This window comes from Pipistrellus hanaki, assembly GCF_964339955.1.
Source record: "Pipistrellus hanaki genome assembly, chromosome: 3".
In the NCBI taxonomy this organism is placed as follows: Eukaryota; Metazoa; Chordata; class Mammalia; order Chiroptera; family Vespertilionidae; genus Pipistrellus; species Pipistrellus hanaki.
In genome coordinates, this window is record NC_140505.1 from 146,824,184 (window position 1) to 146,851,018 (window position 26,835).

At 35.8% G+C, this 26,835-nt stretch overlaps 1 protein-coding gene across 1 annotated transcript in view; it reads right to left on the reverse strand.

Moving 5' to 3' along the window:
• Nucleotides 1–26,835, reverse strand: part of ARID2 (AT-rich interaction domain 2) — a 153,266-nt gene that overhangs the window by 33,628 nt on the left and 92,803 nt on the right. Inside the window, exons 12-16 of the mRNA XM_084876630.1 lie at nucleotides 18,011–18,092; nucleotides 16,121–16,255; nucleotides 15,415–15,611; nucleotides 12,328–15,179; nucleotides 4,578–4,726 (exon numbers count right to left, since the gene is read on the reverse strand). Of these exons, the coding sequence (XP_084732756.1) occupies nucleotides 4,578–4,726; nucleotides 12,328–15,179; nucleotides 15,415–15,611; nucleotides 16,121–16,255; nucleotides 18,011–18,092 (3,415 nt within the window). The remainder of the gene's footprint in view (nucleotides 1–4,577; nucleotides 4,727–12,327; nucleotides 15,180–15,414; nucleotides 15,612–16,120; nucleotides 16,256–18,010; nucleotides 18,093–26,835) is intronic.

Below are 26,835 nucleotides of genomic sequence, written 5' to 3' on the forward strand. Positions count from 1 at the left end.
TATATAAAAAAAAAAAGAAAGAAAGGAAAGAAGGAAGGGAGATTAAGAAACATGGATCAGTTGCCTTCCCTACACATCCTGACTAGGGATCAAATCTGCAACCTAGGTATGTGCCCTGACTGGGAATCACTTTTGGTGCAATAGGATGATGCTCCAACCAACTGAACCACACCAGCTAGAACTAAAGAACCTTTCAGACAAACAGATTATACACTATGATCTAGCATACACACACACACACACACACACACATATATGTAATATACTTATTTAACTAGAAACAATACTTACCCTTACTAACATGAATAGACTCTGATATATTTTATTCATTTGTTAGTTGCAAAGGAAAGAAATAAAAACTTACTGGTAGAGACTGAACAAGATGATCTCATGACCCCACTTCTGGGTTGAGATTTTAAGATGAGAAACACTGTCCAAAGAAATTTTGCATTCTGTTAACAATCCCTGGGCTACATTGATAGCCACAATCCTACAACAAATCTGTATATGAAGTTCAATGAAATACAAAGTCTAATATTATGAAGAGCAAATATAATTTTAAAAATTATCTGATTTCTGCTATCAGAAAAAGTAAAGGGCATATTGGATATCTAAAAGATGAGAAGTATTATTTCAATAAGACAAGTACATTAGTCTTAGAACTCTAAAATGTGACATGGCAAAGGTTCTTGGCTGAGTATTGTTAAAGGAACTAAGGTTTTGTTTTTATCAAATTTAAAACAAGCCATTTTTCCTAACAGATTATTAACTTTAAGTTTCAATATATAGAAATTCTTCAGTGTCCACTAACTCATAGTCACTTTAAAAAAACCTATCTCTTTTCATAGCCAAACAAAAAAATCAGATTCTCTTGTTGAAAACTAACATCTTGCTTCCAGTCAAGATGGCGATGCAGTACTAATAACCTCTAATAACCACATCAAAATTACAACTACACCACAGAACAACCATTTCAAAACCACCTGAAATCTATCTGAACAGAAATACTCATTTAAAAGTACAGAGAATAGTCACATTGAGACTGATAGGAGGGAAAGACATGCAGAATGGGCTGGCCCCCCTCAAAGTATGAGGACATATGGGAGGAACTGAACTGTCTGGAATCAGGTCAAAAGCTGGAGGAGCAACTTTCTCCCAGACAGAAGTGCTGGCACAGGACATTGTTCCTTTTCTGAGTTCTTCCCCCAAAGAGTCCAAAGGCAGGTACTATTTCTGAGTCTCCATCAACCTGATTAATTTAATAGTTAGCTCCACCATGATGACTGCTTTAGACCCCACCCAACTCAACTTTTGGGTCCACCCACGTTCTTCAGACTATTCCATACAGAAGGCCTGTCTTGGCTCGTGCTGCCAATTTTCCTAAAAGACTTTCCTAAAATATCTCAAACAAGCAGCATCTGCCCTCTGCATAACTCTACCTTTTGCTAAGTAATCCCAGGCCTGGCACTAGCACTCGTTTCACAGCTTGACATCTTCCAGACACCTCCAAGCTCATCACAAGTAGTAGCCAGCTGCAGATCATTTTGAAGCTCATGTCCAGTGGCCCTGGGCAGGGCACAAGCAAGGGCTAACATTGGCTTCCACATCCCAGGAGGCACTGATCCAATGTACCCAACAGACAGCTTCAAACCATGCTGAAACACCTCCCACCACCTCCATGATCGACAAACTTGGGTAGACTCACTGGGTACCTGAGACCTGCTAAAGTGAGTTCTGCTCTGTGGGGTCAGTCTGGGGGTAAATCACTCCCATTGATGTGCTAACAATAATCAAGGCACAATTACAACAGCAGGGTGCACGCAGCTCACATGGAGGGCACATTTGGGAGCACCCAGTTCAGGAGACCAGTAAGGCTGTGCCTCACCTACAGGACATCTACTACATAAGGTCACTGTACCAAGACTAGGAGCCATAGCAGCTCTACCTACACAAAGACACAAACACAGACAGGTAACCAAAATGAGACAAAGAAATATGTCTCAAATTAAAGACCAGAACAAAACCTCAGAAAAAGAACTAAACAAGATGGAAACACAGAATCTATATCAGATGCAGACTCATGAGTTCAAAACACTGGTTTAAGGATGCTCAATTAAAGTGGGGGAAGAATAGATGAACTTAGTGAGAACTTCAACAAAAAGGTAGGAAACAAAAATGGAGATAGAAAACATTTTTAAAAAGCACCATTCAGAAGCGAATAACACAATAAAAAATACATTACAGAGAATCAATAGTAGAGTAGATGAAACAGAGAATCAAACAAATAATTTGGAATACGAGGAAGCAAAAGAAAAACACTGAATCAGAACAGCAAAAAGAAAAATATTCCCCCAAAATGAGGATACTATAAGGAGCCTCTGGGACAATGTCAAGTGTATCAACATTCACATTGTGGGATGGCAGAAGGAAAAGAGAAAGAGGAGCAAGAAACTAAAAACCTATTTTAAAAAATGACAAGAAAACTTCCCTAACCTGGTGAATAGAATAGAGATACAAGTCCAATAAGCACAGAGTCCAAAATAAGATGAACCCAAAGAGACCCATACTAAGACACATCATAATTAAAAAGGCAAAGGTTAAAGATAGAGAATCTTAAAAGCAGCAAGAAATAGCAGTTAGTTACCTACAAAGGAGCTCCCATAAGACTGTCAGCTGATTTATCAACAGAAACTTTTGCAGGGTAGAGGAACTGGAAAAAATATTCAAAATGATGAAAAGCAACCAAGATTACCCAGCAAAACTATCATTTAGGATCAAAGCACACATAAAGTGCTTCCTAGATATGAATCTAAAGCTAAAGGGATTCATCACCAAAAAACTAGTGTAAGACATATTAAAGTGTCTCATTAAGAAAATTATTAAAAATATGAATGAAATGGAAATAAATGCATATCTACCAACAGTTAATAACTTTTATTTACTGATTTTAGAGAAAGAGAGGAATGGAAAGAGAGAGACATCCAGGGAGAAAAACACCAATTTGTTGTTCCACTTATTTACTCACTCACTGGCTGCTTCTTGTATGTACCCTGAACAAGACTGAACCTGCAACCTGGTGTATCAGGATAACACTCTAACCAACTGAGCTACCCAGCCAGGACAACAATTACTTTAAATGCAAATCAAATGGATTAAATGCTCCAAAGACTTAGGGTGACTGAATGGAAAATAAAATAGAACCCTTACATATGCTGTCTACAAGAGACTCACTTCAGTTGGAAAGACAGACTGAAAGCAAGGGGATGGAAAAAGTTATTTCATGAAAATGGAAACAAACAAACAAACAAATTAAAAAAAAACTTACACCAGACAAAATAGATTTTAGGCAAAGACTATAAGAGAGAAAAAAAAAGTTCAGCAATTCCACTTCTGGGTGTTTATTCAAAGAAACCTAGGAAACCTAAAATACTAAATAAAAAAGACATATATTTATTTGTTTATTGTAACGTTTTTTATAATAGCAAAAATATGGAAGCAACTTAAGTGTCCATCAATAGACAAACAGATAAATAAGTGATGCATATATACAGGGTAGGGTAAAAATAGCTTTATGGTTGTTCATATGGAAAATAATTAATAAATAAAAATATAAGAATAAATTCTTTTGCATACTCACAACTATAACCCTTTTACCCCACCCTTTATAACGGAATATGGTTCAACCATAAAAAAGAATGAAATCTTGCCATCCACAACAACATGGATCCACAACAACATGGATCCACACAAGAGGGTATTGTGCTGACTGAAATAAGTCAGACAAAGAAAGACAAATGCCAGATGACTTCACAAATGTGGAATCTAAAAAACAAAATAAACAAGCAGAATAGAAACAGACTCATAGATATACAGGATATTTTGAGGGTTGTCAAAGGGGAGGGAGCTTAAGGAAAAAGGTAAAGGGATTTAGAAGTACAAATTGGTATAGAATAAACACAGGGAAATAAAATACAGCATAGGGAATATAATCAATAACATTATAATAACTATATATGGTGTCAGATGGTACTACGTTTATTAGGGTGATCACTTCATAAATTATGTAAGTGTCTAATCATGCAGTTGTAAATCTGAAACTAATATTGTACATCAACTATAATTTAAAAATAAAAAATATAATGAAATGCAATGAATTAAAAAACAAAATCAAACAAACATACTAATGACTTTCTGCAAATTACTTTGCTAGAACCTTGGAAATAACATGACTTACATCTGGTATTAACATACCGTATTTTCCGGCGGGTCGTCTTATACGCCGGAAAATACGGTATGTCAGATGCTAGGACAAAAAAAATCAAAACAAACAAAAAAACTAATATTGAAACACATTCCCTAACAGCCTACTATTGAAGCCCTTCCCGATATTTATATAAATTTCTTAGCTTAGGTGCCACTGGATCTACATAAGCATCACTCTTAAATTAGCATAAAATATTTTTGTTAAAAATGGTTTAAAAAGAAAATTTTCATAAACTATAGATGACAGAAATTGGAATGTAAAAGCATTCTAAAACAAAGAACATTTATGTATATCGAATAAAATTGCCATTTACTTTTTACAAGACTGCCACAGACACATGAAGTTGTGTCCAGGTTTTCTCACTGAATCCCCATGTTGACTAGATGCACTGAATGGAGAAGGCTGAGAACTGTTAGGCTGGTTCTGCACTTGTACAGCTGGTGAAGGCGTCATAGGAGTGTTCTGTGGAAAAGCACAACCGCATGATTTGTGAGATGACATTAGAAAACATTCATATCTTATAGTACAAGCTTCTAAGTTTGATTATGTTGATAGTTGTGCACTTCTAATATAAAATTTACATTTGTAGTTTTAATGACTATCTTTTAAAAGTATTTTTTTAATTTAAAAAATGATTTAAAAAGATAGCTATTTTTACAGAAATATTTAGGAAGTCAGATTCCTTTATTTCACTTGACTACAGAAGCAAGATCACATTGTTGTTATTGTTATAGGATATACATTATTTAGAATTAAGATTTTTTATATTAATAAATTAGGTAGCAACACACAATTATAGATTAAAATGACTATAAATGCACCCATTTGACTTACTTACGCATATTCTTCACAAGAACAAATCAACTACAAATTATTATTTCTCTGCATATTTCCTTTTAGATTTTGTAATAAATGCGGCAAAAACAGTGTCAGTAGAAAGCAAAGAAAATTTCAGAATAAAAAAATAATAATGTAACCATTTAAGTAAAATGTTGTCAATATTATTTTATAGTAAGCTGTTTAACTAACAACTTTAGTTTTTAAAGTTGCTCAGTTATACTTTTGATGAATAATACAATCGAAAGGATCCTAATTGTAGGTATTAGCCTTTTAAATATAAGGTGTTTCCCCTACCTTTCTATATCACATCCCTTTCTCTCTGAAAAATATATAGGTAAATAATTATAATGTAGCTTAAAACAATTTGAGGCGATACATTTTCTTTGAATACTTAACTCAGATTTCGTTTATAAAATAACAAAGGGAAAAATAATATCAAATTTCTCCTAGAAACGGTGGCACATTTTCAAAGCATTCTTTAAAGTCAATAAATTTAAACTGAGAAAATGTACTTGTTTATTAGGAAATATTGGAAATGGTTGGGTAAAATTTAGTTTAAAATCTCTGAAAGTCTCAGATTAAAGTCATAATAACTTTTAAAAAATAGGCAAAACACTAACATATAAGGCTATACGTATACCATAAAAGTTAGAAAGAAAATAAAATGTTGAAAAATTTCTCAGAAATGTAAATTCATACAATATTGTGAGCTCCAAGCTCAAAGGAGAAACAATCCACTTTTGGGATATGATGAAATTGTTTCTATAATAGAATCTTACCCTTAAGAATGCATGAAAAACACGCATGTTGGGGCAATGCAGGTGTGTCATGGATAAGATGTGAACTTTCCAGCTTGACAGATCAGAACTCAAATTTCAATATGCCTTTTTTCACCTTTAAGGCATTACATATGTGCCCTTATCCCCCGTACTCCTCACCCCACTCTCATTCATGCCCTCACCCCCTGGTGTCTGTGTCCATTGGTTATGTTTATATGCTTGCATACAAGTCCTTTGGTTGCTCTCTCCCCCTTTCTCCCTCCCTCCCCTACTTTTCCTCTGAGGTTTGAGCATTTGATTGGTGTTTCTGTCTCTGGATCTGCTTTTGTACATCAGTTTATGTTGTTCATCAATATGCCTTTTAACTAGCTTTGTGACCTTGGGCAACCTACTTATTCTCTCTGAACCTCAGTTCCCTCATCTATAAAGTGTAAGCAATAAAGTCTGTCTTATGAGATGATGGGAAGACTAGAGAAATTATACATGAAGAGCCTAGCTCTAGATTCTCAATAAATGGCAAGTGTTACTATTATTATTATTCTAATAGAGAAGTCCAGAAGGGAAATAAAATTTTGGAGGAAAGATGATTGATTTTACTTTGGGGACAGTGACAGATCACCAACTACAAATGTCTATCAACACAAATTAATGCTGGAAACATGCATCTGACAATGTATTGTACTGCATATTTTTCAAAGTACAACTTAAATTCTGTTTTAAGAAGTAGGTCGTTTACATAAGAATGCAAAATATATTTCTTTCTGGATATAAAAGTTTACTTTTTCTTTATATTCTTGTTTGCAGTGACTTACCAAATCATTAACGCATCCTTAACTGAAATGTAAATGTAAAGTAGATTTCAAAGTGATGTTTATTTTGAATGGTTACTCTTGAAGAATATTCTATATCAATGCTCTACTCTGTTGAGAAAGAGCTAATTTTTACTATTAGTTTCTTCTTTTAATCAAGACAGAAAAGGCACAACTCCCACAGTTTGTGACCAGAAAAGTAAAATTACACAACAGATTTGAAACAATTCTGTGATTTCTGTGTATGTAAAGTTAACATAAAATGTTAATGTAGCAGGTGTGTGTGTGTGTGTGTGTGTGTTAGCAAACATCGCTTTTTGTTAAAACAAGAAATTATAATCTCTTTTTCCTTTATCACCTTTTCAAGAGTATATTATGGCTGAAAATTCTCGGTTACACTATTTCCTGATATAAAACTTGAAATATCAGGCTCTTAAATCCTTACTTTCTTATTAATATTAAACTTTAAAATAAATTTAACTTAAAATAAATTTAGACTATTCTAAAACTTAAACATTTAAATCTGTTAGAAAAACTATAGCCATATCTATTTTTCTCAAAATAAATTCTTTATTAAATACTAAAAACATACTTTGTTCAGTTTGAAATCATTTATAAAATGAAACTGGTTGAGGTAAATAAGATGACGAATAAAGCAGACACCAGGATATCTAAGATCTAACTGAAGGAACTGGGAAAGTGCATTCTAAAAATGAAGTAAGAAAAGATAGTTGTAAATCCTTGTAGGGAAGAAGAAATAGATTTACTCTAACTTTGTCTAGACGTACAGATCTTTAGACAGAATGAAGACAACAATAGAACTCATGGGAAACAGATGTTCTGTGTGTGGGTGGGAAATTTACTTCAACGCTTAAAAATGAGGATTCTGTACAAGATAACACCTCAGGCTTTTCCTGCTTCAATATTCCCTCATTTTCTTAAACTATGATTTTTCCCCCCCTCTTGTTAAATATAAATCTAGTTAATACATTCCAAGCCTCTCTTGTAGGAATACAACTGAGATGTAAACAAAAAAAACTGTTTAGTGGTAATGCCTTGCTTAGTTATGTGCTCCTGGTCTACAAATTCGAACACCAGCACTCTAAATAAAACCCAAATCTTATTCTCCTGATTCTTGCTAAAGTGATCTATGCTGCCCCTTTAAGGCTACAGATCTGCTTGCTGATGGGTTGAGTAACTTTTTAAGTTCAAAATTTTACATGCCAACCAAATACCAATTTTAGAAATAAAGAATGTTGCAATTTTCAATAAATTACATTCTTGAGGAGAATACATAGAAATTTAATACACAAAAAAAGAAAGGAACCAGGAAGATATCAATATTCAGTTTACACAGTACCATTTTAGGAAAGATTCATGTGTGAAGGACAGGGAACTGGAAGCAACATATAAAAATACTTTGAAATAGGAACATTCTTTAAGTAAACTATTTTTACATACAAGAATTTGGCATATCATTACACCATGAAATTAATATTTACGCATGTTTAACATGTGCTTTAAATGCTCCTGAGAAAGACAAGTCTTTAGGTAAGTATTTGTAAACTAAAAATTGTTTCGTTTTTCAATTCCTTTTTCCTTTTTCTTTATAGCTTCAGAAGATACCAATTCCTAAAGAGCAGAAGAGGACAGGATTTTGAGAAACAGTATCTAACTAGCAAATATAACAGAATGAAATTAAGTAACTATGAATAAAAAAGTTGCCTTGAAGTAAATACAATTTATTTTGTATTTATATAAATTACTCATTTAAAATACTACTGAAATATAAAGTCTATGATCATACAATTTACTTTCATATATTGTTCTCTATTGCTAAATTTTTCCTGAAATTAAATTAATGCAGCTGATTAATAGGAGAAGGAATAAACTCAAAAATGAAGTAACAATGGTATTTATTAGAAAAGATTAGCTGTTGGCCATTCTCAGCAGGGTCATTTTCCTGTAGTCTTTCTACACCCAAGCATTCTGCAAGTCTGGAAATCCTTTCTTGGGGTCCAGATGCCTCCTTAACATCTCCAGATCCCTTAAACTTGTGAAAATAATGTTTGGCTTAATAAAATAAATAAATAAATAAATAAAAATCACATTTAAAATCCTCTATTTCATCTACTCTATTAAGGAACCAATTCAAATGTAAAATGGTGTTAAACCAAGGTCTAAAATGCAACTTTAAGAGTATACAAAGAAATGTAAAGAATCTGAGTAACAATGAAAATGGTTTTCTCTTAGCAGACTCTTTTAAAAAAAAATTTATTGTTTTGATTTTAGAGACAGAGAAGAAAGGGAGAGGGAGAAAGAGAGATGGAAACATCAATTTGCTGTTCCATTTATTGGTTGCTTACCATATGTGCCCTGACTGGGGATCGAACCCACAACCTTGGTGTTATCAGGATGATGCTCTAGCCAACTGAGCAACCCAGTCAGAGCTATTAGCAGGCTCTTAAGAAGGCCCAACAGTCTACCCTTCAAAAGAAACCTATAATGTCATCTTGAACAGTATCCTATACAGGAAGATAAAATATTACCTGCACCATTACTGAGTGCCTATGTAGCAGGCAGTGTGCTAAGTACTATACATAAGAATGCTTATTTTTTACTCTCATTCTCATAGACAACATGTATATGTCTCTTTTTCTTAGCAAATTTTTAAGTTTTTACATGCCAACCAAATGCCAATTTTAGAAATACACTACAATTTAAACCCAGATTAGGAACAAATGGATGACTTTTATGGCTCGAATTAAGATGCATGTAAGTCCAATTTATTAAGAATTTTAGCATTAATGTCCTAAAGTTATCATTTAATGGTAATCACATCCTATATCATAATAGTTCAATTAATGAGTATGTTAGATATAAAAGGGCTTTCTAGAACTTTAAAAAAAGGAACCTTTTAGAATAATGGAGAAATGAGTTTTGGTTTCAGACACACACCCAGCTTTCAGTCCTTGTACCACTTGGTATTTATGGTGAACAATATGAGGTCAACATGGCAGTGACCCTGGGTGACTTATTTACATCCAGGACCTCATCTCTAAAATATAATTAAAATTCTTAACTAATAGAGTTGTGAAGATTAAATGAGAAAATGCTTTAGTCCAAAGTTCCTAGCACAGGTTCTGGTCTTATATAGTATTATTGTTTTTGTTACTTAGGTTTAATTATGGAATATAACCACATTGAAAGATTAAAGATACAAAAAATAAGTATTGAAACGATTTCACAGTAATGCAGTTTTTCTCTAATTTGGCTTACTCTATAGTAACTATTTAGGATTATAAAGGTATATACAAGGAATATACAGCAGACACATAATCAAGATGAATTGGGAGATTAAATAAAAGAAAATTATAAAAACCCAACTAATTGAATGTTTACTACATGCTAGACATTACACTAACATTTTTTTAGTGTTTAATAAAAAACTCAATTTGTAGAAGTTTGAGTAAAGATGATTTAGTATTTTTTACCCAAACTCAACATTAATTATTGCCATGTTCATAACATCCACTAAAGAATAATTAAAGTACTTAGGTACCCTGAAATACATCTGAGCAATACTAACATATGGATTACAGTCTCATTATGCCTCCAGAACAGCACTGTCCAGCTTTATTCATTCACATGAACAAAGATACATATTATGAATGAACTACGTATTCTGAAGAAAGGGATCCTCTGATCTTTCATCTTTTTTTTTTTTTTAAAGTATATTTTTATTGATTTCAGAGAGAGGAAGGGAGTGGAAGAGATAGATAGAAAAATCAATGATGTGAGAGAATCATTGACTGGCTGCCTCTGCACGCCTCATATTGGGATTGAGCCCAAAACCTGGAGATATCCCTTGACCAGAATCGAACCTGGGAACCTTCAGTCCGCAGGTCAATGCTCTATCCACTGAGCCAAACTAGCCAGGCTATTCTTTCATCTTTTTTTTTTTTGCTTCCTCTCCTTTCCTCACACTTAGGTTTAGTATTAATGCTAACAATGACTACAGATCTGCTATCATCACCATAAGCACAGAGAAGAAACCCAAGCCAGAAGAGTGCTAGTCGAGTTGGCAAGTCACAGAAGGTTCTGGCTATGTAGTAATAATTGAGAAAGAAAGAGTGAAGGAGAAGTGATACAGGAAATAGGTGAGAGACAACTGTTAAGTGAATCCCTAGTTTCGGAAGAAATATCTTACAGGATTATCCTTAAAGTCTTTATAGGCTAATTGAACCCTCAATATAGTAGCACTGACCTAGAAAACACATTTCTTTACAAAGACATGCAGATGGAATAGAAGATATTAAAAAGGGAAGAGCAGAAACATGACAATAGAGCAAGGGAATAAGAAACACAAAATTAAAAATATAAAATAGCTGAAATTATACTAATAAATAATATTTTTTTAAAAACAAAGGTTATTGATTCAATACATAAATATAACAAGAACACACTTGATAATTCTTATGAGATTCATCCTTTTTACAGAAGTACTATGAAAAGAGCTTTAAAAAGCCCACACACGTCAAAATCAAATACAGAAATTCCCTTTTGGAGTACTCTTAGCAGTAACACTACCCCACCCCAAACTCCAAGAGACAATTACACTTTAAAAATTCTCCAAAAGATTAGATTACAATTGCTTCTCCACCTTGGGTCTATAGAATTACTAATTTGGATTTATAACAAAACTAGAGGCCCCGTGCATGAAAACTCATGCACTGGAGGGGGGAGTCCCTTAGCCCAGCCCACTCCCTTTCACAGTCCAGGAGCCCTCAGGGGCAGGAGGCGACCCGGTGATCAGGGGAAGGCGATGCTCCATCACACCTCTGCCGCTGCCACTGCTGGCAGCGTAAGCCTCAGCTGGCCCTGGGCGGCTGCTGCCATCCAAGGCTTACCTGCACCTCAGGCCGGTCCTGGGGAGCTGAGGAGCTAAAGGGACTGAAGGACTCCAAAGCAGGAGCACGGGGCGGGCCCGGCCTTGCCACACACCTGCCGCCCCAGCGGGGTTGAGGGGACTGGGTGTGGCCATCTTGTGGCTGTGGGTGCAGCTACCTTTGAGGGTGTGACAGTCAATTAGCATATCCCCTCCTTATTAGCTGTGAGCACTGCCAAATTTACAAAGGTGAGGGTCAATTAGCATATTCTCTTTATTAGATATTTAAACTATATGCTAAGTCAGTGATTTTCAACCTCTTTCATCTCATGGCACACATATACTAATTACACATATACTAATTACTAAAATTCTGCAACTTATTTGACAAAAGAATAGTTATAAATTTGATTCATTCACACCAGACAACTATTGTGTAGGCCGTTTTCATTTTTTAATTTATAATCTAAGGGAAAAGGGATCAGTGCTCCTGACTAAATCGTTAGGTATTACATGTTTTAAAAATTCTTGGAGGCCACCAGTGTTCCTCTTATAGCACACAGGTTTAACAATTGAAAACCGTTTAACATTACAAAAAACAGAGAAAAACAAAAGAGCACAACAGCTTGAGTATATTGATAAGCTGACACTTAACACTTCGAGACAGAAAAACAGTATATTTTCCCTTAAAATAGTATTTCCAGATCAGAATTTTTAAAAGAGCAATGTGATAGTAGAATGACTTACCTGTGGGACCACATTCTGTACGTATGACGATGGCTGCTGCTGCTTTTGCTGAACAGCACTTTCTATTGCTACTTTAGCTACAGTGCTTGGATCTGCTCCTGCTGGCACAGCAACCATTGTTGCACTGCAGCCAGCATTGTTGGGGTCACTGATTGTAACAATTCTAACGCCTACTTTATTTGGAATTCCTGTGACTGTTTCCCTATCATTATCTTCTGCTGGCCTCTTTACAGTTTTGCATTCTGCTGTGCCATTTGTAGACCGAACATCAGATGGTAGGGCAGGAGAATGGGACACTCTCGATCCTGAGTGGGGAACTATGATTTGATGCCCCTGTATAACAGAGGTTGTAGAATGTGGTGAGACAACCACACTTGGGCGTTGCTGAGGCACATCTGAATTCAAACTTGAAGTTAGAGGTCCATTAGGCAAGTCAGTACCACTAGATTGCTGTGTTGCCACATTTGAAGTCTCCTGTATACTGCTCACAGATGGTGAACCACCCAAAGTTAATACAGGTCCATTAGAAATTCTTTCTAGTTGATCACCTTTGGCAGTATCTTGCTGAGTGGCATCTAGTGTCTCTTGTGATTCCATTGGAGATATCTCACCATTTCCTACATGATTGGAAGTTTTGTGATTTGGAATGTTTTTGCTTAAATGGGAACCATCTCCTTTATCAAAATCACAGATTCCATTAACTAAAGGTTTTCTCAAATCACTTTTGATATCCTGCATGTCCACTTGTTCTGAGTTCTGTTTCCCAGATGCTCCATTTTCACCTAATTCTAATGATGGCCCATTACTAATTAGTGAGCACTGATTAGCCTCACTTTGAATTTTCCCTGAGTTTGAAGGAGGTAGACTTGAGTCACTGTACTTTCTCCCATTTAAAAGACTTCCCACCTGCATTTCATTTTCTTTTGTATCCCCATTGCTGGTGTTCATGGTTCCTCGTCTGCAGGACGGGTTCTCCATGACTTCAATTTTACGTTCATGAACATGTAAACCTGTTGCTTCTTTTGCTTCCTCCTCCTTTTGGCAAATTATTTTATCACCTTTGAATGGGGGAGTAGCAGTAGTACAAGATGATTGTCCAGCTGGAGATGCTTGACTGGCTGGAAGTGTTTGCACCTGAAGTCCAACTCCTGCCTGGGTCCCGCTCATGGTAATTCCTGCTGGAGCAATTAGCTGAGTTGCATTTCCCTGACTCACAGTTGCAGTTGCAAAACTTGTATTTGGCACAACTGTTATGGTTACCTGGTTGCCAGAAGTCCCTTGGAAAATGGTTGCTGGGCTATTTGAGATCAGTGGACCTGGCAATATTTGTAAATTCGGGATGGGCAGAGTTTGCACTCCTCCTGTGGATGGCATTGCACCTTGGACCAACTGAACATTTTGCTGCCCAACTAACAGCTGCTGTGCTGGAGTTTGCCCCTGCATTCCAAAACCTGCTGCTTGGTTATTGGCCACCTGGTATACCACCTGAGGGCTAGGAGCTCTTGCATTATTAGGGGGAGGAACCTGTGGAGCTGGGAGAATAAGCTTACCACCTGGAGTTGAAGGACCACGTTTTGGAAGCAGCAACTGTTTTATCAGGCTTGACTCACCAGAAGCAGGCTGACCAACTGCATTTGTTTGCTGTGGTTGAACTTGCATCTGTACTTGTGGCTGCTGAACTTGTACTTGTACCTGCTGAGGTGGAGGTGCTGGTGAATGCTGCTGCTGCTGTCTTTTCACAGATAGCATTTGACTGACAGTAGGAGGTGGTCCCTGTGTTTGAGGGGTGGAAGAAGATGACATGGCAGTAGGGACTTGGTTATTAGAAGCTGGGACAGGTGATGGTGAGGAAGATGGAGTTATGTTTGGTTGTCCAGTTAGCTGAACTGTCTGACCAGCTGGAAGAGCTGCTGGATTAGCAAGAACAATTTGGTGAATGGCTGGTGCATAAGTCTGACCTTGTTGAGCTGGCTGGCTTACAATCACTACACTTTGTTGGGTTGGCTGCTGTGGTTGTTGAATAGGCTGTTGTACCACTGTTGATGAAACTTGCTGAGAAGGGAGAGGTTTTGGTGCAATGTTCTGAAATCCTACCCTTGAGGGTTGTGGACTTGGGACACCAGCAATAGTAACCATTTGTCCTGTAGCTACCTGAAAATTCTGTACTGAAGTTGCTGAGACAATATTAGATGCAGAAGTTGTTACATACGGTGGGGGTGCTATGATGACAGTGTCTTGTGGCTGGCTACCAGCTGATGTCTGTTGAGATGAAGTTTGCACAGGTTGGGGTGATGTGGTGATCAACTGTTGACCCTGTGAAACTGTAGAAGTACATGCTGGCATGGTCTGTACTCTGCCAAATATATGACTTTGTGGGACAGTTTGTTGAATTACAGTAACGGGAGTGCCAGAAGGTATCTGCCCTGGTACCACGGTGTGTAATGGAGACTGTTGTGGAATTACAGATGGATGATGAAGTAATGTCTGGGAATTTACAACTGTAACAGGCTGTGGTCCTGTACTATGATTCTGAACCACAGAACTCTGTGCAGCTCCTCCTCCCACAGCAATACTAACAGGAACTGCTGTCTGGGGTATAGAATTCTGGATCATTGTAGCCTTAACAACTTCACAAGGAATTGGAGCTTTATTTTGAATGACAGTCACCGGAGCATTTTGTTGCTGGTGGGTATGAACTGAAGGATTTGGTGGAATTCTTGAAACAGTCTGTGCCATAGTATGAACACCTTGTACTGGAAAAGACATTTGTGTTGCAGTCAAATTTGAAGATTGATTGGTAACAGGAGTCCTCTGAAAATGGTTTCCTACAGTTTGTGGTCCATGAGGGATTCCTGAAAATATAGTAGAAAAGTCAAACTTTATAATGAATGACTGAAAAGGTGCATGTAGGAATTATTTTACTTAAGATGAGAAAATAGTTTTAAGGAATTAATATCTAACAACTTTGCATCATAAGATTAAATATCAGAAAATGCTACTGGAAAAACAAGGAAAAGTTATACATTTTAATGTATACAATATACATTTCATTAACGTGGTAACATTTAAAACAGTAAAAATTATTACCTGCAGGTAAAGGACTTGTAGATATATCAGGAACAGAATCAACACGAACAATAGGAGTAGAAACTGGTTGCTGCTGATAGTACATCTGAATGGGAAGTGGTATAGCCCTCCGTTTTACTCCTACGACATGAATATGCGCCTGCCCACTATTACTGGAATCCTCCACTCTCTTCACTGAATGATTTGGAAACACAGTTCTGTAAAGCACACAATACTCAGCTTTGATTACTAACACACTAAGCAAAAAACACTAACTTCAATGATGTTTACACAACAGCAGCAATATATTCATTGCTACTTAAGTATGAACCAGTGTGATTCAAACAGTTATATTCTGCAAGGGTGGGAAGCAGAGAAAGAAATATAAAAGATCAATTCTCCAGTTTTTAAAATAATCATTTATTAACATTGTTGGGTTTTAAACAGTTCTATTGCATATATAATTAACAAAAAAGCTGCATCTAGGCAATGACTATTTTATGAATTTTTTCCTTTCTTTGATAAACCTCATAATGTTCAAACATAAACACCAGATGTGATGTCCAAAATTTCCCTGTATTTAAACTTCCACCATACTACAACCTGACCATATGAAATTTTAAGTAGTAGAAATATTTAAAATTATATATGGCACTTTCTCAAGAACAATAAGAGTTGTAAGTGATGTAAATTAACTTTACATAAAGTTAAGAACTATGTATCCTACCTAAGACATTTATAAAATCCAGTTGATGTTAGGATTCCACCACGAGCTAATTTACTGCAAGTTGAGAGGTACTCAGAATACATTTCTGCTCGAGAGACAGAACAATCTGGATTTACTTCAAAATGAGCATTAAGCCTAAAAGAGAAAAATAAATTGCATTATGCAATACACTATAGGAGACTCTATATTTAAGTATGCTACAACCATTTTAAGGCAACGCATTATAAACTAATAATTATGCCTAGTCAAATTTTACTGCTTTATATATTATTAGCAAAAATATATGCTAGCTTTTAGACAGACTAAATCAAATAAAGAGATTAACTATTTAATCATACTTATTTTAGTGTAAAAATCATTAACAACAAAATAAAAACTGTGTAAATATTCTAGCGAGAACAGATTTGGTATGTTGGCAACAAATATTCTGCAACAAAGAGTTTTATTTAGTGAATATATAGCTCCCCGTTTTGTAATAATCAAAATATAACAGAAGTTCCCAATTATGAGCTATTGCTATACACTCTCATTCCCCACTTCAGAAAAATCTATTCTTATATTATAGATTATTTCAAACTTCAGTTTTTCTTTTTCATAAAGCAATTTCTACCTACAAGTTAGGATTGGAGGCCTAGTTACTCTTTCTAGGACTTATACATACAACAGGACAACTTACAACTGTTTCTTGTAAACTGCATCAAATAAGTATGATAAAATAATGGTAAAATGAGTCTCTCCTCCTCCCCCCAGAAGTAGCAGCAATGTGCAACTGAGATTTATAAGACCAAATTTATACCTAATACCACACATTTTATAGTGGATGTGATACATACTTTCCCCCTCCCACCCCCCCCAATTTTCATAAACCTTTGAGTACAGAGTTTTCAAAACAACTAGACACAAAAAACTTTTTTTGGTTTCAATGTAGAAGACAAACATTTCCAAACATTATTGGAAGAGATTCATCAAGTATAAAGGGTAATGGTATAACTATATAGAACTGGAGGAAAGCAAATAATTAGAAATATTTAAAACCATAAACCTGATTTAAGTAAAGTAGAAAAGTCTAGAGAAAATTGTCATAGGAACGAAGATATGAAAGCACCAAAAATATGGAACACAGAGTGACAGAGTATGGAATGGGAAACAAATAATGTTGGAGAATAGAGAAAGGGGTCAAAGGAAAAAAGTTTTAAAAGTAATACTTCACAGGAAAATAATCTTCATTTCAATCTGTTAATCTTCTAAATAATTTAAGTTAAAATTCATAAATAATGTAGAGGCAACTATCCAAGACAAAATGAAATAGAACTTTTTTATTTTTCCTTCAGAAAATGGCTGAGATATAACTACTCAATCATCTCAAGAAAATATTATTTTCAAAGTTGCTCATTTCAATATAGACAAACTGGCTAGTCTATCATTTGATTAGTTTCCCCTTATGCACAAAAAGAAAAAATTAACTAGCAATGAATAAGTTTTGCTTTTGATGAAAAAGATAAGACACTTAACAAAATGTGGTTTTATTTTCTTAATGTCAGTCCAATTTAGTTTAATAAATCTTTAATTTAAGAAAAACAAATTCTACAATCTGACAAACTTTATTTTCTACAAAGTCAAAGATAGCTTTTTAACACAAATTTTACTCTGAAATTAGGTGGTGCAATTTAATAAAATTCTAGTCAAAGACTACTATAATTCTGAAGATTCTGATAAATATTTTTCTTTCAAATAATTCCAAAATACAGGTGAAGTGGTTTTACATTGCCCATTCTTTGTATAAAAGATATTCTATTCTAACTGAAAAGGATGACTGCTGAAATACATTTCCTTTTTTCTTTTGCTTTATTCTTCCCAAAGATAAAGCCTTAGTAGAAATAAACCACTTACCACTGACAAGCAAACTTCTCACTATCTATTTCCACTATTCCTGGAGGTGGAGCAACATGCTGTGCTACAACTGCTCTGGAAGCTAAAGAAAAAAATACATTTACATCATTTTTAAAAATTTAGTTATTATATGCCATATTTAGTTCATGGATACTGAAGCAATTAATATTCACAATGAATACCTTTTAAAAAGGTATATAAACATAATGAAAATGCAAAAATTTAAGAAAGACTTTTATAATGGAGCACATATTATACCAAGCACTGTCTTAGATGCTTTATATGAACTATTTTTTAAGCCTTACCATCATTCAAATAATAACAATAATATGGATTATATCGTTAATATAAGCTTTCTCCCATTGGTCAGGCACTAGGTTAAATACTTTACATAAATTATCTTTCTTAATTCTTTTGTGAGAGGGTACAGATAAGAAAACCAAAACTCAATGTGATTACAATACCTAGCCCAAAGTCACAAAACTCAGCTTATCAGTAAATAATCTCACGTTAGTTACAGAAGCAGGTTGTATCCGAAATTACATCTCTTCTAAATTTAAAAGATGAACATTGACTCTATTAGTGGTATTTCTGAGATAAAAAGAACTTAATGCTGAAATGCTATATAACAAAGGAAATAAAAACACTAAAAATGAGTTAATATAAACATGTTATATATAATATTTATAAAAACTATTTATATTATACTATTTTACCACTGAATCAGTATGATTTTATAATTTTTTTTTAATATTTACTATTTTACCACTGAATCAGTATGGTTTTATAATTTTTAAACTTATAAAATGAACCCACTTTTTGTCAGGTGGCATTTTAGCAAAACTTCTCAGAATCCTCAAACAGAACAAATGCATTTCTAAGTTAGCGGAAGTAGAGGCACTCCATAGCACAGTCAATCTGTGAATGATCGAAAGCAATTCTGGTCTTTGTTTGATCAGCCCCGCCTCCCCATATTAGAATAGCAGCTAATAGCAGTCATTTAGTGAACATTTACTCTGCATTAAATCACTTACATTATTTGTTTTACTATTATGCCTACATCTAAATTTAATTATCCCCATTTTGCAGATTAAAAAATTAAAGCTCAGAGACTAAGTTCACAAAGGAACACATGAAGGAAAACAGCAAAACTGGTGTATATGAAAAGGCTTCTTTTAGGAGTGGTGGATTTGAATCCAGGTTTATTACATTTCAGAATTCATGCTGTGATATGCTGCTTCTTTTTTTCTACTGCAGTGTTTTTCAACCTTTTTTGGGCAAAGGCACACTTGTTTCATGAAAAAAATCACGAGGCACACCACCATTAGAAAATGTTAAAAAATTTAACTCTGTGCCTATATTGACTATATATAGGAATCAAATAAACACAAAGAAAGTATTTTATAATTACTTTATTATGAAATATGAAGTAAACAAAATAGTGAAAAATTATAAAATTCTTGTCTTGTCTGCACCTACGGCACACCAGGCAACATCTCGCGGCACACTAGTGTGCCGCGGAACAGCAGTTGAAAAACGCTGTTCTAATGTACTGATATGAGAGAGAGAGAGAGAGAGAGAGAGAGAGAGAGAGAGAGAGAGAGAGAGAGAGAAGGAGAGAGAGATTGTTACTCCACTTATTTATGCATTCATTGGTTGATTCTTGTATGTGTCCCAAGCAAACCCAAAATGGTAGTGTATGGGGACAATGCTCTAACCAACTAAGCTACATCACCAGGACAATATGCTTCTTCTTTTTAAAAATTAAAATATTTCTATCACCCTTTATCCCCTCAATGCCCTCTTCTACTTCCATCCATCCCTCTCCGACCCTCAATCACCACACTACTGTCCATGTCCATGAGTTCTTTCTTTACTTTTTGCTCAATCCCCTTTTCCCACAGCTGTCTGCCTGCTCTTTACCTATGTGTCTGTCTCTATATTGCTTGGAAGTTCAGTTTGTTCATTAAATTCCAAATATGGGTAAAATCATATGGTACTTGTCTTTCTCTGACTGGCTTATTTCACTTAACATAATGTTCTCCAGATCCATCTAGGCTGTCACAAAAGGTAAAACTCTATTCCCTTTAACAGCAGAGCAGTACTCCATCATGTAGATGTACCACAGCTTTTTATCTGCTCATCTACTGAAGGGCATTCTGGCTGCTTCCAAATATTGGCTATTGTAAATAATGCTGCAATGAACACAAGGGTACATACATTTTTTTGAATTCGTGTTTTGAGTTTCATTGGATAAATTCCCAGAAGTGGAATTACTGGATCTTATGCTGCTGCTTCTTAATAGAACATAATTAGAACCAAAATTTTACCTGGTGCAACCTCAGTTTTTCTTCTCTTTCTAACTTGAAAACACTGTTACGGAAAATACCTTTCTAAGCCTGAACCTATGTAGAAATCTTCCTTTTTCTTAGCCATCTGTACATGAGAGTATACCCTACTTAGACTGAATCAATTAACAATTGCATGAAACATTAAAAATAATGTTAATAGTATGAGAAACTTTAGAAGCATAATTAAGGAAGAATGATGCAGTCACAGTTAAATTAAGAATATAAACTGGAAACAAAATTACTATGTAAGTGGCTATAAACTGAGAAGCATTTTCTTCAAGATACCTGAAGACCTTCCAAAGGATACAAAGGTGCTTATACGTTAAAAGTATTTTTATTTTTATTTTTTGAAAATTTTTTTCTTTATTGATTTTAGAGGAGTGAGGTTTGGGGGTGGAGGGACAGACTGCTCCACATATCCATGCATCCATTGGCTGCCCCTCGCACAAGTCCTGACTGGGACTGAAAGCACACCCAGGCATACCTGGACAACACTCTAACCAGCCAAACCTCCAGGCCAGGGCAGTAAGGAACTTATACTTTAAAAGGAATCAATTTCCAGATACTCAACTTTTGTATACATTCTTTCCTAAAACTGTGTTGCCTGAACACATCACCTACTCTTTAATAACTGCTCTTCTCCAACTTTGGAACAGAAAGTTTTAAATCTCACCCATTCTTAATAATACTGCAGGATTATGGTTAATGTATGACTCTGGGGCTAGAGAGGCTGACTCTAGAGTTCCATGAGTCAACACTAGCTGTGTAACAATAGACAAATTACTTAACCTCTGTCTTTGAAATGGGAAAAAGAAATAGTATATTGACCTCATAGGTCATGAGGATTAGAGTAGTTTATATATGAGCCATTAAAACAATGCCTGGCACATAGTAAGTACTATAAATGTTAGCTATTGTTGTTGTTATTATTATTATTTAAAAACCTCTGGAACACCAAAGGGAAAATTAGAAGCATTAATGTTCACAAAGCCTGCTTTTTTTTTTTTTTTTTTTAATATATTTTATTGATTTTGTACAGAGAGGAAGGGAGAGAGATAGAGAGTTAGAAACATCGATGAGAGAGAGTCATCGATCAGCTGCCTCTTGCACACCCCCTACTGGGGATATGCCTGCAACCAAGGTACATGCCCTTGACCGGAATCGAACCCGGGACCCTTCAGTCCCCAAGCCGACGCTCTATCCATTGAGCCAAACCGGTCTCGGCACAAAGCCTGCTTTTAACTGAGGTATTATGGTAGGACTTTCTGTCTAACCCAGTGTTTTATTTATTACTAGAGGCCCATGCATGGGTAGGATCCCTAGGCTGGCAATCATGGCAGATCTGTGGGGCAACTGGTGGAGTGATGGGGGGGGAAAGGGTTAGGGGAGTCCCACTGGCACTTGCCTTGGCTGGCCTGAGGCCTGTGGGCTGAGGGCAGCTCTTGCTTTGAGTGTCTGCCCCCTGGTGGTCAGTGTTCATCATAGCAATCAGTCATTCCACTGTTTGGTTGATTTACATATTAGGCTTTTATTATATAGGACTAGTGGCCTGGTGCACAAAATTTGTGCATATTAAAAGGGAATTAGTTAGAAGAAATGGTTTAATATTGCTATTTTTCCAAGTGTTAGAGATGAAAGAAAATTAGTGAAATGTATATGAAAATCTCCCTGCTGTCAGAGTCTGGGGTATGCTGTAGGACCTACAGTGAAGTCCCTGCCCACCACCCACACGCACTTCGAAAACACAGGAGACCCAGACCTGGCTGGCCCCACCCCTGTCAAGCCCCTCCAGGTAAGGGGTGCACCCTCAGGTCCTCTGGCCCAGTGCCAGGTGGGGGGCGCAGCCACAAGTCCCCCCCGCCCAACGCTAAGGAGGGGGGCGTGGCATGAGGTCCCCTGTCAAGCCCTGCCAGGCAGGGGGCACAGCCTGAGGTCCCTCGGCCTGGCATTGGGGCAGGGGGCACGGAATAAGGTCTCCTGGCCTGGTGCCAGGGCAGGGGGTGCAGCCTGAGGTCCCTTGCCCCAGCCAGGTGCCAAGCAGCCTCGGGTCCCTGCTGTTACATCATGACATTATAGCATCCGGCTAATTTGCATATTCCTCTATTATATAGATAGTAAAGGGCAATATTGAGCATTAGAAATTGGGTATTCCAGTCCTTTGGTGTGTTCTGAATTAAACTATATTACAGAGTGATGACAACTTTTGCTTAATGTCTTTTCCTCCTTTATCCCTCAACTACTGTCAAAGAATGTAATACTTCTGAGGCAGAATCTTGTGTAAGTAAAGCACAGAGAATATTTTAAGGAAATATTGAAGATGGTAACATCTTATTTCATTCATATGACAATTTCATGGCAAATTTACCACAGAATTTTAAAGTAAGTAAGGCAGGAATATATATTAACATATACTTAGTTTGAAAAACAGTGGACTTTTTTCTAAGTAATAAAAAGCATACTTTTAATAATAAACACTATCTTTATTGGGTAGGTTATGTGGCAGACATTTTTTATAATCAATTGAGGTAAATGTGCAGTGCCAAACTAAGGTTTTAAAAAAACATATTCAAAGCACATGGTAAAAGCACTTTATCAAAAAACATTGTATACTGGCCTTGAAATGAACAATATTTTAAACTTCCTAACTCAGTGGTTATCAAAGTGTAGTCTCCTCACCAGTATCATCAGTATCTCATGGGATCTTGTTAGAAATGAAAATTCTCAGGTCCACCTAAATAAAAAACTCAGGGTATGGTGCCTAAAAATCACCATGTAAGCCCAACAGATAATTCACACTTAAGTTGTGACCACTGTGCTAACACTTCTTGAATATATTAGGTTAAACAAGGTACATCTACATAAAAGAGTAGCAAGTAAAATTCAGTTATATCTTATATCTTTTTGACATATTTTCAATAAACAAAAATAAATATCTCTAATGACTGGACAACAAATACTTTTGTGAATCAAGTATTGTTAATTCTTTGATTTCAACAAACTCAGAGGAGAACTAAAGTTGTCAGATCTTAAATATAATTTTAATACTTTTCAATAATTCTGAAGAAATTCAAAGAATTTTAAGTTCTGCCTTCATCTATTAACATGAAGTACATTTCCAACTTACATTTACAAAAAGACAAAACAGAGATAAAATAAATGCTGTACTCAAAATATTCATTCCTAGACAGACTGGAATAATACTTTCCGGAGAATTAGGGAAAAAAGTATTATCCATCTCATTAATAAATGCACTTCCAATAATTTTAGTTTTTATTTAATGATTATTTATAAAAATTTGTAATGATTTACTGTTGTTTAATGCACTATATATTACTAAAACTTGTAATAATAAAATTTTTAACAGAGTTTAATAAAGTAACAGAAAATTGAAAAACTGAAACTGTCCACATTTATAGCTGAGAAGTATTGATAGAGTGATGGATATGAGTTCAAGGAGTATGAGGGACATCATATAATTTCTGATATTAAGAGTTGTGTTTTGTTTTTTAAAAATTGATGACAATACAAGATTCCCCTGAATAAACCAAGTATTTAACTTTTATTTTAAAATGTCAATTTAATATGCATAAAAAACATATTATTTACAACTATTTAAACTATGGTGAAGAAATTTAGATGTCAACCTAAAAATGGGTGAAAGATTACTTAACTTTTCATAGTGATGAGAGAAAGTGAAGGAAAAGTTTGAAGATGACCATTCCCTAAAAAAGCAGTATTAAACTAGGGGGGCAGAGGTGAAGGGTGTGCACAAAACTAAAAATGGTAACTAATCAAATAATTAAAAAACTGTCATTCATAATGAGCAAACAATAAAGTGCTCACTAGGTCAGAAATGAACTCTTTTAGTCCTTAGAGACCTATTCACACCTTCTATAAATGAATGACTACATAAATAAACAAGCCACAAACGCAATGTTTAATTTCGTCCATTTATCAAATGAGGTCCAAATCTTAGTGAGTTAAGGTCACAGGTTAGTGACAAGGCAAAAAATAGCAGCATTCATCGAAAATACCCTTGAATATTTTTCAAATAGCCCATTATAACTCAGTGTATCACTGGTAATTTATTAATTCCTTTCTTGGACAGTTTCTCCATGGCCCTCAATTAATTTATTCTTCAATTTTCTTTGAGGATAAACATAGACCTCCACCACTTACTTAAATGGCAATATGAACTGTTACATTTCTTTTAAAAAAAAAATACATTTTATTGATTTTTTACAGAGAGGATAGAGAGTTGGAAACACTGATGAGAGAGAAGAATCATCAATGAGAGAGAAGAAACATCAATCAGCTGTCTCCTGCACACACCCCACTAGGGCAACCAAGATACATGCCCTTGATGGGAATCGAACCTGGGACCCTTCAGTCCACAGACTGACGCTCTATCCACTGAGCCAAACTGGTGAGGGTCATTTCTTTTTAAAGATTGAGAAACTATTAATATTCTGACCCCTGATTCACCAATATGAACTACCTATTTGACATCTATTGCCTGTGGGTGAAAGCTCATTGAATAGATTAGTAGTCAAAACTACCTTTTTTTTCATGCCTTCTATTATTTGTCCAGTCTGTTGGTAGAACTCAAGTTCATGCACATGTGATACAACTCTACAATATACTTCTGAAGAACATAATGGAAATCAATGAAATATGTGACATATTACATACTTTGAGTAAATATAGTATATAATTTTGATTCTATTATAGTAAAACAGAGATTGGGACCACGATTAAATAAAAAGAAAACAAGATGGATGGAGAGATATGATTAGAATCTGAACTGAGTCATAAGCACTGGCAATTGAAGAAGTCCAGGTATTTAGGAGACTCGACAAGATTTGGTGATTAAATAAATGTAGTTAAAGATTAAGAATAATGAGATTTTGATTTTAAGGGTAGTGTAGGAGGAGGTTGAGAAAAATCTCAATGTATTTCTAGTCTGAAAGCAAGATGCAGGTAAAAAGAAAGAGGTTAAACATAGGAATGAGAAAACGGGAAAGACCGGTATTTAGAGCACAGCTTCAGAAGATGTTAACATCTCTTCCTATGACAAGGGGAAGCTGAAGGAGAATAAAGTTCAGATGACAATAAGCTTGTAAGTGAAGGATTAAGAAGTTTGAAGAAATTTATGCCACAGCACGCATTCTACCTGCAAAGTGAGAGGTAAGAACAACTGGAAAATGAGCGTCCTCCATTAAGAACAAAATACAAGGAAAGGGAAATGTCTTGGGAACAGAGAGGTGGGAGAGCAGTTAAAGTGAAAGATGAATTGCTTCTGCTAGGACAAATGAAGGTGAAGAGAGCACTCTACAAAAAAGCTGGAAGTGGTAAAATATAATGACTCAACCAGAAGTCCAAGGAGAATGTTAGTTATTAGAGAGGTCTGAATTTTAATGGAAGACATTTGAGTTAAAACAGAATTTACCCAAGGGACTCTCGGAAGGGTGCAGAATGCGAGTATATATGCTTGTACATGTGTTTGTATACATATGCACATGTGAGTGATACTAGGCTGGTTCTGTGGTGTGTGGGCCAAGATTTAGAAGTATTAAGGGGGTATTGTCCTGATGTATTCTGATGACCACCTGAGAAAATTATAATATACTAGAGGCCCATTGCACAAAGAAATTCGTGCAATAGGCCTTCCTTCCCTTGGCTTCTAGCTCCGGTTTTCCTCCCGCACCTGGGACCCAGGCCTTCGCTCAGGCCAGAGTCTGCCACCTTTGCTGTAGACTCCAGTCAGAGTCTGCCACATTCATCTTGGCTGCAGAGTCCGGCTGGAGTATGCCATCTTTGCTACAGACTCTGGCAGGAGTTTGCCATCTTTGCTGCAGACTGCTGTATTTATCTTTGCTGCAGACTCCAGCTGGAGTCTGTCATCTTTGTCTTTGCTGCAGACTCTGGCCATATTATGCCGTCTTTGTCTTTGCTGTGTGCCAGAGTGCTGCTTCTGTAGATCCCCTCGCCGACCCCCACCCTCCCTCTCATAGCAGGCGTCCTGCCCTGCCCAGCCACTTGGCACCTGGAGTAGCTGGGCTGCCTTTCTCCTCCTAATTTGCATATCCCCTCCTGATTGGGTGGTGGACATAGCGAGTGATGATTAATTTGCATGTTTCTCTTTTATTAGTGTAGGTGATTAACCTATTCCTGGCTTATCAATTTCCAATCACCAAAATCACATGAAGCCCATTTGCAGCACTTATTGCTCTCACAATTGTGAATCTAATCCTTAACACTCCTCAAAATGCTACTTAAATTTATCTCTCTATTATATTATTATATTATACTGCTCCTGGAATGAATAACTAAGAAATTAAATTACATACTCAAGTTCTCCTTTAGCCTACTCTACTATAAAATCTGTTTCCCGAAGTGCACATCTAAAATTATCCTTAGTATTAAATCTTTTTAAAAAAATATATTTTATTGATTTTTTACGGAGAGGAAGAG